This window comes from Crinia signifera, chromosome 7 (genome assembly GCF_055691185.1).
Source record: "Crinia signifera chromosome 7, ASM5569118v1, whole genome shotgun sequence".
Taxonomy (NCBI): domain Eukaryota; kingdom Metazoa; phylum Chordata; class Amphibia; order Anura; family Myobatrachidae; genus Crinia; species Crinia signifera.
The window spans coordinates 99,571,499-99,587,207 of NC_139223.1; the positions used below are offsets into that span (position 1 = coordinate 99,571,499).

Consider the following 15,709-nt stretch of genomic DNA (forward strand, 5'->3'; position numbering starts at 1 on the left):
GCACAGCAGCCGCTTATAAAGCCTCGCGAAATCCGACGCCGGGAGATGACGTTCTAATCACGCGGACGGACCCGAGTCAGGCGGGAATCTCCGAGCGCTGCTCGGAATCGTGCTCGGAATGATGACGTCCGTGGGGGCTCGGATCTCTGAAATCCGAGCCCGCACATCTCTCATTTAAACCAATTTGCTTTTTTTCACAAGGTGATCACCATGTGCATTTAAACCTAACCACAAGGAGGCGTAGTTCACCAACTGATTTTTCATGCACAAGCACTTATAATGTTAATAATCTCCCCACAAAAGTCACTTAATTATCTCTTTTGGGGCAAATGATAACACACTCTCCGTGTAACTTCCCTCATGTCTGAAATGTGCTATTGAGACGACAGAGAGGAATGAGGGAGACCCATTCAAGAGAGAGACACTGCTACATGTGAATCTTCCACTGCTTGCTGGTATGCATAACATAATACCATTTGAAGGATTGTCACATCACCAACAATCTTTTTAAAAGAAACACTGAAGGTGCAGAGGCCATACCACTTTGCACATATATATATATATATATATATATATATTTATGACTGCCATCACCTGTGTTGAAACACCTTTATTATCACTTAACCTGTTCAAAGAAGGTGATGGCAATCATGCATCAAGAGGGAAGTCTAGAATCAGAGCCTTGTATCCCTCCTAAGGTGCGTACACACGGGGGGAGATATATTGCTAGCAATATATTGCTTGCAATATATTGCTGAGCAATATATTGCTCAGTGTCTCCTTTTCATCTGCGACCAGAGATGGTCACTGATGAAAAGGAACCTCTGCTGGGGGAGCCGCAGAGGTAATTAGCAAGCTCCTGCGACTAGTGATTACAATGGGGCAGAAAACGGTAGCGCGCACCCGGCGATTTATCGCCGGGGCACACTTCTATCACTGGCAATATGGTCGCCTGCGACCATATTCCCAGCGATTATAGCCCCTATCGCCCCCGTGTGTACACAGCACTAGAGGGGGTCATGTTGGGAGGTATGGATATATATATATATATATATATATATATATATATATATATATATATATATATATATATACAGGGCTATTTTATAGCAGGCTCCAGCAGGAACTGTGGCCCCTATTCTAGTTCACTCTTTCTGACAAAATATTTCTTAGATAGACAAAACCATGTGCACTGCAGGTGAGGCAGGTGTTACTTGTGCAGAGATAATTAGATTTGGGTGGGGTTTTACACCTGCCTCACCTGCAGTGCACATGGTTTTGTCCATCTAAAGCCCCCTATACACGCTGCTAAGTGTGCTGAGCTGATGTGTGCTTTGAGGTGCGCGCTCCCACGCACATCATCGCACAGTACAAAAAGTATGTGCTTGCACATACTTTTTGTACTTAGGTTTCATCAAATTGCATCGCATTGCATGCACAACGCATGCACATGCAATGCAATGTGATCCCTGCTATTGCAGCCCACAACGCACGCCCACATCGGGACGTGTATGGGCTGCTTAAGTATTTTGTCAGAAAGAGCGAACTAGAATAAGGGCCTCAGTTCCTGCTGGAGCCTGCTGAAAAATAGTCCTGTATATATATATATATATATATATATATATATATAAATAATATATACACTTAACATCGGCACTCACCTTTCCTAGTTTTGGGGTGCCCTATGGCTTGTGACCACATTGTTTAAACAGACATTGGATGGGCTCTGCACACACTAAATTAACTGATAATAAATAGTGGAGATTTGGTTCATGAATTGATCAATGCATTTAAGCCTGCAGCCCCCGTCAAGGGACCCCACTGTTCTGCAGGTCCTACCACTATCGCTGAAAATGGCTGCAATACACATAGCTATCACATCAATGTTTGATAAATATATATATATATATATATATATATATATATATATATAGCTGGGCAGAGTCTGGCACTCTCACGGTCTCATCAATAAAGAAGACACAACACAGCATTGGTGGGTCAACGTTTCGGAAGTCAGTTTACTTCCTTTTTCAAGACAAAAATGTGCAATAGTTTTGTCTTGAAAAAGGAAGTAAACCGACTTCCGAAACGTTGACCCACCAATGCTGTATTGTGTCTTCTTTTTTGATGAGACCCTGAGAGTTCCAGACTCTGCCCAGCTATCTACTTTTCCCTCCTGCACCCCGGCAGCTTAACCACAAGGACTAGACTGAGTGCCGGCCCTCTGCACACTATATATATATATATCTATATATATATATATATATAGATATAGATATATATATCTATCTATCTATATATATATATATATAGATATAGATATATAGAATATATATATATCGATAGATAGATAGTTCTATCTCTTTCATCTGTTTCCCAGCAGATAATTATTGTGGCTCAGTGCACAGAAGTGGTTAATTTTCACCTGATTCGTTAAATGCTCATTGATGTTCGTTTGCTTTTTAGATGAAGTTAGTAGTTGGACTCTGCTTAGGCACAGTGTCAGCCTTTGAGTCAAAGAAATAGCATATTATACATTTCTGATCTTGTTCAACTGCTGCAAAGATGAAAATAGATTCTATAGACAAACTCGTCTGTATCAAAGCTGGATTCTTCTGTATAATCCTGTTTTTTTGGGTAAGAGAATTAACTTTTTTTAATTATAGTTATTTATTTAGAAATTGTCCATTTATTGCTGTTATTTTATGTGGTTTATTAGCCTGCTGGCAGGGGTGGGGAGAGGGGAGAGGGGGGAAGCAGGTACAGTTTACCCGGGTCTGGACACACAGGTTTTTTTTTTTTATTTGGTGGCGAGTGCGCTAGGTCTGAGTAGTCAACTTTTCAGTGGTGGCATTGGGAGTGCGGAAGTGGGCTGGCATGGGGGCAGCAGCATCACAGAGGTCCTTCCGCTCTCCGATTCCAGGGCCTGCTGAGAGCTCGCCCCGTGATTTGGGAGTTTACCCCTGGCAGAGCGTGTTAATCCCATGGCGCATAGCATGTTATTCCCATGGTGCAGAGCATGTTTACCCCTGGCAGAGCATGTAAACCCATGACAACGAGTATGTTAACCCCTGGTAGAGCATGTTAACCCCTGGTATCAAGCATGAAGCTTATAGCAAGGAGCATTTAGGTAAGTGGAACTTACAAGGGTCAACAGAGTGTGCGGGGAGCTCCGTCCCTAGGGGCCACAAGAAGTTGTTGTACCGGGACCCAAGATTTATCTTGGCGGGCCTGCCTGCTGGCAATATATCAGGACACAAGGTTTGCATGAATATGCACAAATAGAAATAAATATAAATCATTTTAACTTATTAGAGCTGTTTTGTATTCATAGATCCTTACGGTTCACTGGAGATAACTACAGATGTGTCCACATACATCTTGGTTTTACTGCACCATGTATGGCACAATTTGGCACACCTTGGACTCTGCAAAAGTCACGCTTTGTGATTTTTCTAAAAATTTCCACCTCTAATCTATTACTTTATATAAATTCTACTGCTGCAAACAATTTTCAGAATCCACCCACTTGCTACATTTGGAAAAACAGCTAAGCCGTGTTTTACATGTTGTGACAAATTGAGAAAAAAAGCCAAGATCTGTATATGGCTGTTCCCAAAAACAAATTTCAACTTTAAAATTATGGTATAGCTGTCAGACAAGGTCTAATCCGACACATGAAAAGGTTCACATGAGTTTTTCTATGTTGAAATTGAAGCTTGTGGACCCCAAATTAGTGTACTGCATCCCCTTGCATGGCTCTGTTTGCTCAGCATGCTTGCCATTCACAATCGGAGTCCAAGTGGATGGTAAAGTATGAATAAAAATAAAAAGCTCATGTTGACGCTTGTCATGTCAACCAATTGCTTGTGTCGCCTGCTTAACCATATTGACTATATAACCTAGATATTACATACTTGCCTACTTTCAATTTAACCTCTCTGGGAGAAGCCCGGAGAGGTAACACGTCATGGGGTCGGAGGCAAGGCTGACATCACTCGGCCCCGCCCCCTATGTCGGAAAACTCCATTATTTGTGGGCTGCGGAGAGGGCTTAAATGACACCAAATACTGTGATAGCGTCATTTTCGCCCTGCCCCCTCTCCTCAGACCCGGGATTTCAGGTAATTAAACCAGCGGGCAAGGGGGAGCGGGGGCAATTTCCAGAATGCGGGAGACTTGCCCACCTTCCCGGGGGCTGGGAGGCAGACCCAATTTCCAGGAGGCTCTCGGCCATTCTTGTGGTACTTGTTTCCTAGCATGGCGATACCGATTTTGATTGTATCCATCAGGTCGGAAAAATCGGGTCGATCACATCGCATGCCAACCAAATCGCATGCGACGCGATCGACCCGATTTTTACATTGGAATCAATGTAAAATGGTCTCTGAGACCCCCCACTTTAATACCAAACCCCCCTCATGTTTCAAATGCCCCCCACCATTGTTAACGCCACCCCACTATTGACGCCAACCCGAAGCATGGCGAGCGCAGCAGTACGCGTCCTCCAACCTTTTCATACCCCTACTATCCACGTCGGCGTGGAGTTGATTTTATATAGTGCCTGAAGCGTGGCGAGCGGACGCGGATACCTTCACAGGTATCCCCGTCCCCTCGCAGGGCTCGGTGGCTCGCTGAGCTCGCCACACTATATAAAATCGACTCTACGCCGACGTGGATAGTAGGGGTATGAAAAGGTCAGCGGACGCGTACCGCCACCCCTCACGGGCAATCTGCGCTCGCCACGCTTCGGGTTGGCGTCAGGGCCGGCGCTATCACTAGGCAGCTTTAGGCAGCTGCCTAGGGTGCTGGCCACTAGAGGGCGCCCATTGTTCTGCCCAACATATAATGGAATCAGCAGGTCCCATGAGCGACTATCACTTTTCTCCCTGCACCATGCTTTAAAGAAAAATTATTTCTGCGGTGCCTGGGAGATGTGGAAGCAATTAAGCAGAAGATGCCCGCATCCACTAGCAGCAACCCCACCAGCGGCGCTCTAGTCTAATACCCTCTGATGCTACAGTGCCCGTCTACATCATTAAGCTACCCAGCCCCCGTACCTTCCTCAGAGGCAGGGCACTGCTGGCAGATCTGCCATGCTGCAGGACATGCTGCTGTGCTGCTGTGGAGAGTGTGACTGTGTTTTTACAGTACAAGAGACACTGACTCTGCAGAGCAGGGACGCTGCGTGCCTCCGCCACTCAGTAGTGAACTCTGCGGGGGGTATGCCTTCAGGTCCACAGAAATCAACTAGTGTCTGTCCAGGGCCAACTACAGAGCCCTGTATAGAGAGCAAACTGTCAGCACTAAACTACTGCACTCGCACTGACTGTCTGTGGCTGTGCAAACTGCAATGACTGCATTTAGAGGTGAGGGGAGGCAGAAGGGGGTACACTGTAATAGCATAAAACACTCACTTACAGTACGTACAGCACCTCCTTGTCCCTCCTCTGTCACTGTGAAGTGTATAAGCCCTGCCCCCTGGAGGCGGAGTTCCCGAAGCCCATGGGACTAGGCTTATTGCCAGAAGAGTGCACCATAGAAAACATTGCTGGAGGTGCCCACTGCCCTCCCTGAATCAGCCAGCCCAGTGCCTGATCCCTCCCTCTGACACCATGGTGAGTTGTTGCACGTGTGTGTGTGTACAGGGACTTGTGTGATGGAGCTATCAGTTTTGAGTGGGGACAGGAGGAAGGGAGGATTTGTGAGAGAGAGTGGTGATAGGTGTGTGAGTGTAATACATACTACATTTGTGTGAGGGTAATATATATGCTTGAGAGAGCTTTATTTGCAGGGGCATTGTGCATGCAGTAATTGTTTTATCATGGAGAACTACATCTCCCAGCAATTGCAGTGTGCTTTATATGCTAATTATTTTATTTAAAAAGTTTAGGAAACATTGCTTTGGAGATGAATGGGAGCACTGCACATCATTTTACCAGTGAATATGTTTATAGTTTTAGCTGTACATTTCACTGCACACCTTTTAAGTGATGACTGGCACAGGGAGAAAGTAAAGGTTTTATACCAATAGTGGGTTGTCCAATGTTCAGCAATCACTATGTCGACACAACAATGGTGATTTGTGATGTCGGTGAGCGGGGGGGAGGAGTAGGCAAATGTTTTGCCTAGGGTGCCAAAAAAACGTGCACCGGCCCTGGTTGGCGTCAATAGTGGGGTGGCGTTAACAATGGGGGGGGGGCATTAAACATACTTTTTAACCATATTCAATGTGAAATTGGCCATATGTAAAATCGGGTTGATCGCATCGCAGGCCATTATAATGGCCCGTGACCGACGCGATCAACCCTATTTTCCCTTTAAAAATAATTTTACTTTGTTCCCTATGGGAAAATCGCGTTGATCGTGTCGGTCGCATCGCGGCCCCTTATTAGGGGCCGCAATGGACGCGATCAACCCGATTTTGTCTTTCACCAGCAAATTAGCTGGTGATTGACACAAAATCGGGTCCATCGCGTTGATTGTATGCCTTAAGTGCCTTAAACTTAAGGCATACAATCAACGAGATGGGTGCCGTGCTAGGAAACAAGTACCGTTAAATCAATTGGTTTTGTTCATTTTCCAGCATTGGGGAGTGAATAGTTGATGTCATTTACTCCCATACATTACCAAATTTATTTCCCCACCAGGCAGATTGGACAGATAAATCTTTAGGAGTGTATCCAGCGGCCATCCACTAGTGTGATATGGTGACTTTTTGCGATTCCGACAGTGCTGTGACATATCAGACGACACAAAACAATCATAAGAAGATGTCACCACGCTTCAAAATGATCTTGACAATCTAGATGATTGGGCAAAAAAGTGGAAGATGAGATTCAATGTGGATAAATGCAAGGTTATGCACCTTGGGAGACATAACCAGTATGCTAGTTATAACCGAAGCAGGGAGGAATTGGGTAATTCAGTACTTGAAAAGGAACAAACTGGGGTGTAGTGCTCAATGTAATATAGCAACAAAAAAGGCCAACAAAATTCTTGCATGTATTAAACGGGAATCAAACGTAATTATGCCACTGTACAAAGCATTGGTTAGACCTCACCTTGAATATGGAGTACAATTCTCGGCCCCACACTATAAAAAGGGGTATTTTTGTATTTGCCGGGCGCCCAATTAACATATGTACGCTAGCGTAGGGAAATTGCCTCGCACAGCCCATTTAAGTGCAATGCGATGTGATCTAAGTAGTTAATATGGTAGGGATGTCTGGTGGGTACCGTAGCTGTGCTTTCAGAATAAGCGTAGGCTGCGCAAATTGCGTAGTCAGTGGGAAATTGCGTAAGTGTTCCCGGTACCTGTCAGAGCTGAATAACTGACATTAATGGCTGCATCAGGGAGAGCAGAAAACGCGAACGAGTGACAGTGATGGCTGGTGAATCTGTGCGCATATTCACCTTGCCAAAGTCAGAGGAGGAGGCTGTTTGTTTTTTCCAGTGGCACAATTGTGTGAACGGGCATCCGATGCGCCTATCAATGAAAGAGTGCATGTGGCGCTGCCACATTAAAGTATGTCGCAAGAAGGTGAGCCTCAGAGCGGCGCATTGCATCCCGTTTACCCTTCCTGACCCTTGTCTGCTTTATATATTCATGGGCGGTGGAGCTGACAACTGTAGATTATTGTCATCGTGAACTGCAGTTGTCTAATAAAACCACAGTGCAGTACAACTGTTTGATGCATGAGATCTGCACTATGGACTTAATTGCACAGCCCGAAAGGCAAATTGGCAGTCCCGGCAAGATAGTCGAGGTCGACGAAAGCTTATTTGTCAAATGCAAAAGCAATGATGTATTCAGATTGCTGGCGGGCCTACAATACAGAGCAGCTTCAGCAGGCCAGATCTGAACACACGTGTGTGTGTGTACAGGGACTTGTGTGATGGAGCTATCAGTGTTGAGTGGGGACAGGAGGAAGGGAGGATTTGTGTGAGAGAGTGGTGATAGGTGTGTGATGGTAATACATATGTGTGAGGGTAATACATACTACATTTGTGTGAGGGTAATATCACCCCGTAGCCGAGGTCTGCTGGTGGGGGTGAGAAAGGCGCTTCAGGGACGCAGAGTCGCTGTCAGCATACAGAGACCTTGCTTGCCTCCAAAGATGGTCACCGTATATTTGGAGACAGACGCTATAGGTGTCTCTTCTCTAGTGCTGGCTGTGTGGTTTCTCAAGCAATGAGCATGTAACACACACACACACCCTGTGGCAACGAGCATGTAATCCCCCATAGGCAATGATCATGTAATTTCCCTGGAAAATTAGCATGTAACCCCATGTGGCAACAAGCAGTAAACCCTTGGCATCGAGCATGTAACTCTTAGCAATGGGTATGGAGATAAGCAGCAATTATGTGTAATTGGCATAACAGTGTTTGGCATAATATGTAATGGGCATTATGGTGAGTGGCATGAAATGTAATAGCCACACAGTCAGTGACTCATGCTGCAGGATAGCCTGCTAGTGCAGTACTAATAAACTTATTTAACAAAGTTGAACTTTAAATTGGGGACTACTCTTTACATATCTGCCCCACCAGGCATTTTCTCTTCCTTAAAGGAGCGCACAGAATCAGTCCTTCTTCCTCTTTCACCATTTAGCACACAACAGGAGGGAGGGATAGAGTGCACTGGCATGCTGGCAGGTGTGATGATATATGTGCAGTGTGATGTCATCTTGTCATGCCATACGCACCTGGTGCATATAAGGAGCCTAGCTGGGTGGAGCATTGGACTGTCTATCGCTCCACAGACATTAAAATTAAAAATGAAAGCTAAAAGGCACTTATTGTCTGTGCCATACTATGTGAACAGTTTCTAATAACCCTTTAAAATTGCCAAAATAACCTAGGGCGCATCTGAGGTGCTGACAACTACCTGGGTTAAGGTGCAGTGTGAAAGCAAAGGAAGGCCCATTGACGGCATTTTGTTAAGACAGATTTTGGGATTCTTGAGGTCTATTTGCTCCTCAGATTACTTTTCAGGATGGCCTTTGTCTCAGCTTATCATGGTACATTTAGGGTGAGGGAACTGGTGTCTGCATCAAGAGCAGCAGCTCTGTCCATGCTGACAAGCCATGTCATCATTCGGCCTGACAGTTTATGGTGTAGGATACAGGGTTTGAAGACAGATTTAGTGGGCAGGGATCGTTGGGTTCGGATGGGTCGCAATCATTATCTGTCCAGTGCTTGCGGCTGGGGCATATTCAGACGTGAGGCCCCATGCTAGCGAAGGTTGGCTCATCCACTTAGATGGGTTGCCTTTGACTTGTTACCACTTTCGGTGGGTCTTAGAATGCTGTATACTGCATTTGTGTCTATCCCTGGATGAATATGGTACACTTCCGCATCGGCACTGCTTGGGGCGGGTTGGTCCAATGTCAATATCCGGGCACTGGGGAGTTAGAGGTCTGATGCGTTTCGACATTACATCAGGCCTTCACTTACCAGTGCACACTTCTGAGGATTAGCCGATCACTTCAAATGTGTTTGGGGGGTCTTGATTCATTTTTTGTGTTACCGCCAGTTTTATGACTACTGCCGGCTGGTGGAAGTTTTGCGTTTTTTGCATCAAGTCAAATTGGGCGACCCCCACCCTTTCCATTCATCACATTAGCTTTTGAAGCATGCGCTAGGTTAGGTTAGCAGGTTATTAGCATTGTTCCTCCTTTTTCTTGCAGCAGGGTCATTACCCTTATTAATTGTCTACACAATTCTTTTGCATGTATGCGGTTAGATCCACAAATTATATGGTTTGTGGCCCATTCATATCTGTACTAGATGTAATTTTCATTTTCGTCATTGGATGTATGCAATTTCCCTGAATTGCTATTTTTTGGGGGGCCTTAGGTGGTCGTGGGTTTTGGATCCGGTTAGAACCTTAGCGGTAAATTGGGGTTTTCCCCTATTTTTAATTGTACATGCTGGGGGTAACAAATTTGACGGCCAGGACAGGTCTTAACATTAGAGGTGAGATTTAATAGGATGCAATTTTTGGTAAGGTTCCTAAATCGCACCTTATCACATTTTTCAAAATCACATTTTCTTTTGGAAGAATTTGACTATTTAATGACATGTGAATTTGCGGCAAAAAAATGTGATATGGTGCGAATTTTAGTCATGAATATGTGTGATTTTAGTCTCCATAAGGTCCCCGGCTGTACCATGTGTACCAAGGCTGGTCAGCCCTGGGCGGGGTACATGGGGGAATGGGGACCCAATAAAGCCCCCCCCCACCAGGCTTCAATCGTCCAGAGCTGAAGCCCGGGGCTGATACGAGTAAAATAAAAAAACATAACTTTTTACAGGTGAACTACAAGTCCCAAGTCTTTTTACAGACACAGAGAAAGGTACAGTAATAATTTAGGTACTTGTTTCCTAGCACGGCGCCAGCGATAAAAAATCGATCGGGACCCCAAAAATCGCATCGCATGCAACCAAAATCGCATGCGATGCGATCAATGCTATTTTTACATGGGAATCAATGTAAAATGGTCCCTGAGATCCGATTTTACATTGGCCCCAATGTTAAGTGCCCCACAGACCCCAATTTTTATTGTTTACCAACCCTGATGGGTCAAATCCCCCCCATTGTTAACGGCACCCCACGATGAACGCCAACCCTGAGTGTGGCGAGCGGTGGCGTTACGCGTCCTCCGACCTTTTCATACCCCCACTATCCACGTCGGCGTGGAGTAGATTTTTATATAGTGTGGCGAGCGCACGCGCATTACTTCACAGATATTACGCGGCCCCTCGCGGGGCTCGCTGCGCTCGCCACACTTCGGGCTCAGTGGATTGCCACACTATATAGAATCTACTCCACGCCGACGTTGATAGTGGGGGTATGAAAAGGTCAGAGGACGCGTACCGCCGCTCCTCGCGGGCTCGTGCTCGCCATGTTTCGGGTTGATCGTTCATCGTGGGGTGGCGTTAACAATGGGGGGGCATTTGTCATGTAAAATACCCATAAGGGTGGGTATACAATGAAAAATCGGGTCCATTGGACCATTTAACATTGTTCCCTATGTAAATTCGCGTCCGTCGCATCGCATGCCTTAACTTAAGGCATGCGATGGACGCGATTTTTTTAATTGTCGGGGGAAAAGGCTAAAAATAGCCCTAAAATTGCGTCGGTCGCGTCCATTGCATACCTTAAGTTAAGGTATGCGATCACCTACGACGGGTGCCTTGCTAGGAAACAAGTACCATAATTTATTACACATATACTAATTTTACACCATTATACTTACCAATCCAGCCTCCAGCGGCGTAAATTAGAAATTGCCATTCGAATGAAAGGGGATTACTATTCATATTCATTTGATGGCGTATACATTCGTATTTGTAAATACAAATACGAAAGTGCCATGAATAGGTGCATTTTCGGCACAGTAAATGCTGAAAATATTAATACGCCTAGGTGTATTTAGCATATACGAATACACCTATTTTAGGTGTATTTTGCTTAGTAACTTTCCCCCTCTGTTCTCTATTATGCAGCCAGTTTTCTATCCGTCCAGAAGGGTGTGCTACCTAGGTAGCGTGGGCAGGCACTACTCAATGTACTTTGTCAATAGCAGACACTTGGTAATGGGATTGTCAGTCCCCAAAAAATAGAACAAGCGTACACAATAAAGTGGCGCTTGTTTGATGAAAGAAGACCAATATTTTTATTATCAATAATTAAGTCACCATTAAATATGAACACATGCATTTATAAAAAAATAAAACATAAAATTCAAATATAGATCAGGGCCAGTGCAAGCCCTGTCAGCGCCCCAGGCGAGCAGTCCGCCGCCCGCCCCGCCTCACCCGCTCCGACCCCCCCACCTCACCCGTTCCGACACCCCCCCCCCCCTCCTCACCCTTGACGACTGATTGCTGCTGTCCAGCAGGGGGGGAGGGCAGCGGGCGCCGGGAGCTAACTACCGCGCTCCAGGGGGGGAAGCAGCAGGTTGCTGCTGTTCAGCACGGGGGGAGGGCAGCGGGCGCCGGGAGCTATCTACCGCGCTCCACGGGGGGAAGCAGCAGGTTGCTGCTGTTCAGCATGGGGGGAGGGCAGCGCCGGGCACTGACTGCGGGTAGGCTCCAGTCAGGGGTGGGGATTGGGGTTGTTGTACTCACCTCTTCATTGAATTGGCTGGGTGTCCCTTACTGCTGCAGCTTGTCCGCTTTCTTCTGACTTCCTGGTCTCCTCTGCGGCTCACTACCGCCCTCCAGTGGCCGGCGCCGGCCCTGATATAGATAAAACACAGGCGGAAATATTTTAAGAAAAGAATGTCCCATCTGTTGCTCAACATAGTGTACAAACAAACTTTTACTTCTAGTCCCAAATCCTCCTTTTTATTTATCAACCTCTTATGTGGCACTGTATCAAAAGCCTTAGCAAAATCCAGGAAGGCCATGTCTACAGCATTTCCACTGTCTAAGTCATTGCTGACTTCTTCATCAAAGCTTATTAATCACGTTTTGGCACAATTATTATTTTTTTTTCTTTTTTACAAACCCATGTTGGTTATTACTGATTATGCTATGCATCTCTAAATGTTTTTGGATACCATCCCTTTAAAATTCCCTCAAATATTTTCCCACTATTAATGTTAAGCTTGCGTCTTCCCTTTTTTCTTTTCCAAATATTGGTACTACCTCTACTATCGTCCAGCCATTAGGCATCTTACCAGATGAAAAGGAGTTCCCGAAAATGTTATACAGAGGGTTTTCTGGTTCCTCCCTTCATTCCATTAGAACCCTAGGATGAATCCAGTATGGACCTGGGGATTTGTTTGTTTTTATTGTGCTGAGCCTCTTTTTTTATCTCCTCTGTCGTAAATTCAATATTTAAGTTCTAGTGAGCTTTTCATATGTGGGTTTCACTGTCTGCTCCTTCCTAGTAAACACCAATAAGAAATTTATTTAACAGTTCTTCTTTTTCCTTATTCTTAGTAAAGCTATTTCCATTGGTATTGGTTATGGGCCTATGTTCTCTTTTATTATTCATGTCATGCTATTTATGTGTTTTTAAAAACTTCTTTGTTTTGCTCTCAGTGGCTATACGCTCTTCATTTTCCCATTTTAGCTACTTTGATTAGCTTTTTGTAAATTGCATTTAATAGTTTGTACTTATTGAATGCCTCCTCATTCCCATTAGCTTTTTCATTTTTAAATGCTCTTATCTTATTGTTTGTTGTTGTCCAATCATGGCTGCTTTTTCCTGGTGATTTTACCCTTATTACCTTTTGGAATATATTTGTTAGTGTAATTAGCACATTTTTTGAAGGTTTCCCACATTTCCTCTGCATTTTTTCCCCCCTTCAAAATTAGGCATCCCAGTCAATGTTCTTTTAAAATTCCATGAATAATTCAAAGTTTTAACTTTCCTAAAGTTGAATATATTAGATGGTCCTTCTATATTGTTGCTTACAGAAACTGATTTCCAGTAAGACAATGATGTGGTCACTGTTTCCCAGATGTTCTATTTACTTTGGTGTTTGATACTAAAGCTATTTTTGTTAATACTAAATCCAATAATGCCCCATTACAAGTTGGTATTTCTACCAATGCTGTGATATACTGATCCTAAAGTAAGTTTAGGAAATCCACGCTTTTAGCTGACGTACTAGTCTCATTTTTTTTTATTTTCAGTTCTCTGCCCACACAGCCTCAGTATTATCCTCAGCTATCCCCGAGCCCATTTCCTTCACACATGGTTCCTTATTCTGGTCTGTTCGCACAGACCAGAATATTTGTAAGAGAATCGATGGTGGGCGCATGCGCAGAGTCATTTATGTGCATTGTCAGGATCCGATCAGGTGATGGATCGAATAAATCATGCCTCCAATTATTATGTGTCAGAAGAAGGCATTTCATGTAGTCTGTTCATGAAATCATGTCTTCTGTTGTTATTATTATGTGTGAGATCAATGTATTTCTGGTATTGTTTGTAAAATCATGTCTGCTATTATGTGTGAGATCAGGGCATGTTGTTAGAAGCTGCACGGGCAACGCTAGCGCGTGCCCGGCAGTCTCTAGGCGGCGCGTCCCGGCAGTAGTTAGGCAGCCGGGACGCCGCCGCGTCACTGTGAGACGCTGCACGGGCAACGCTGACGCGTCCCCGGCAGCCTCTGGGCGGTACGTCCCGGATGTTGCTAGGCAGCCGGGACGCCGCCGCGTCACTAGGCGCACACTTCCGCTGGACAGGGACGTGCTTCCTGCGGCTCAGGCGCAGCCCCTTCCTCCCCTGCCGCAGCGGTTGCCTAGGCGAAGGGGGACACCAGGCGGCCGTGGGTAGGAAGGGGTGCACCGCTCACAGCTGATCTGTTTTTGGCGCCTTATTTAAACCTCTGGTCCGGGAAACTCAGACGCCAGTTATAGTTCCTGACTCAGTGTCTAGAGTGTTCCCGGTTCCAGGATCCTGTCTCCTTTGATATTCATTCGGCTGCAGTGTCCCTGTCTTGGATTATTCAGCGTTCCAGTGTCCATCTCCTGGCCGCTTTTCCTGGCTGATCTTCACCCAGGCAGTCTGCCTGTGGGGGTTCAGATAAGTTGGGGTTTACCCTGTTCTCTTATCTTGCCATTCAGTTATTTATATTGAGTCAGCTTCTGTGTATTGTTACGCCCACCAGTTATTCTTATTGTGTCAGCTTTTGTGTTATTGTTACACCAGTCGGTATTTATATTGGGTCAGCCTTTGTGTATTGTTACACCAGTCAGTATTTATATTGTGTCAGCCTTTGTGTATTGTTACACCACTGGTTACTGTGTTTTCCCATAGGGGGTCTTAGTTTGGGTGTGGCACTCACACACCCCCTCAGTAGGGCCGGGTGGTCCTCGCCGATAGGGTCTCAGTTAGTTTTACCCTTGTTCACCTCTGGCCTTGGCGGCCGCGTTGTCACTCGTAAGACCAGGTGGCATCGGGGTTGGAGCCTGACTAACGGGCTCCTTCGGACGCGGCTATTAGTGGTGAAGCCTAGTATTTGCACTCGTTCGCCAATCCCACTAAGTGACAACGGAGTTAGGTTCGGTGAGGACACCCGGGTTCCTAACATTATAACCGGCCCAATACTTCACCCCCAGACTCCTGTCTTGCTGCCATGGATCCGGCTCAGCAAACTGAGGGCCCCGCTCTGGTGGGGCAGATGCATACTCTTACTCAGAAACTCCAGGAATTAACCCTTCGGGTTAATTCACAAGAGGAACGGGTTCATGGGGTGTTATCCTCGCCAAGAAACCTCGAACCCAAGTTGAGTCTCCCTGACCGTTTTTCTGGGGACCGGTCTCAGTTTTTTAACTTTAGGGAGTCGTGTAAGTTATACTTTAAACTCCGCCCTGTGTCCTCCGGCTCTGAGACCCAGCGGGTGGGGATGGTGATTTCTCTTTTGCAAGGGGACCCACAAACCTGGGCTTTCGGGCTACCTGCAGCATCCTTGGCCCTCGCCTCGGTAGATGCCTTCTTTACTGCTATGGAGGTACTGTACGATGACCCGGACCGTGCCGCTTCTGCAGAGTCTAACCTCAGAGCGTTACGGCAGGGTCGGGGTAACGCAGAAGCGTATTGTACTCAGTTCAGGAGGTGGGTCATTGATTCAGGTTGGAATGACCCCGCGCTGCGTAGTCAGTTCAGAATTGGCCTTTCTGAAACCCTCAAGGATGCCTTGGTCCACTATCCCACTCCTACCTCCCTTGATGGAGTTATG

General features: G+C 45.7%; 1 protein-coding gene across 1 annotated transcript in view; it reads left to right on the plus strand.

Moving 5' to 3' along the window:
* The first annotated feature begins 2,458 nt into the window (after positions 1-2,458).
* The window catches only part of LOC146020419 (CD63 antigen-like), a 132,213-nt gene continuing 118,962 nt past the window's right edge, over positions 2,459-15,709 (plus strand). Inside the window, exon 1 of the mRNA XM_083153540.1 lies at positions 2,459-2,637. Coding sequence (XP_083009666.1) covers positions 2,566-2,637 — 72 coding nt within the window. The 5' untranslated portion in view covers positions 2,459-2,565. The remainder of the gene's footprint in view (positions 2,638-15,709) is intronic.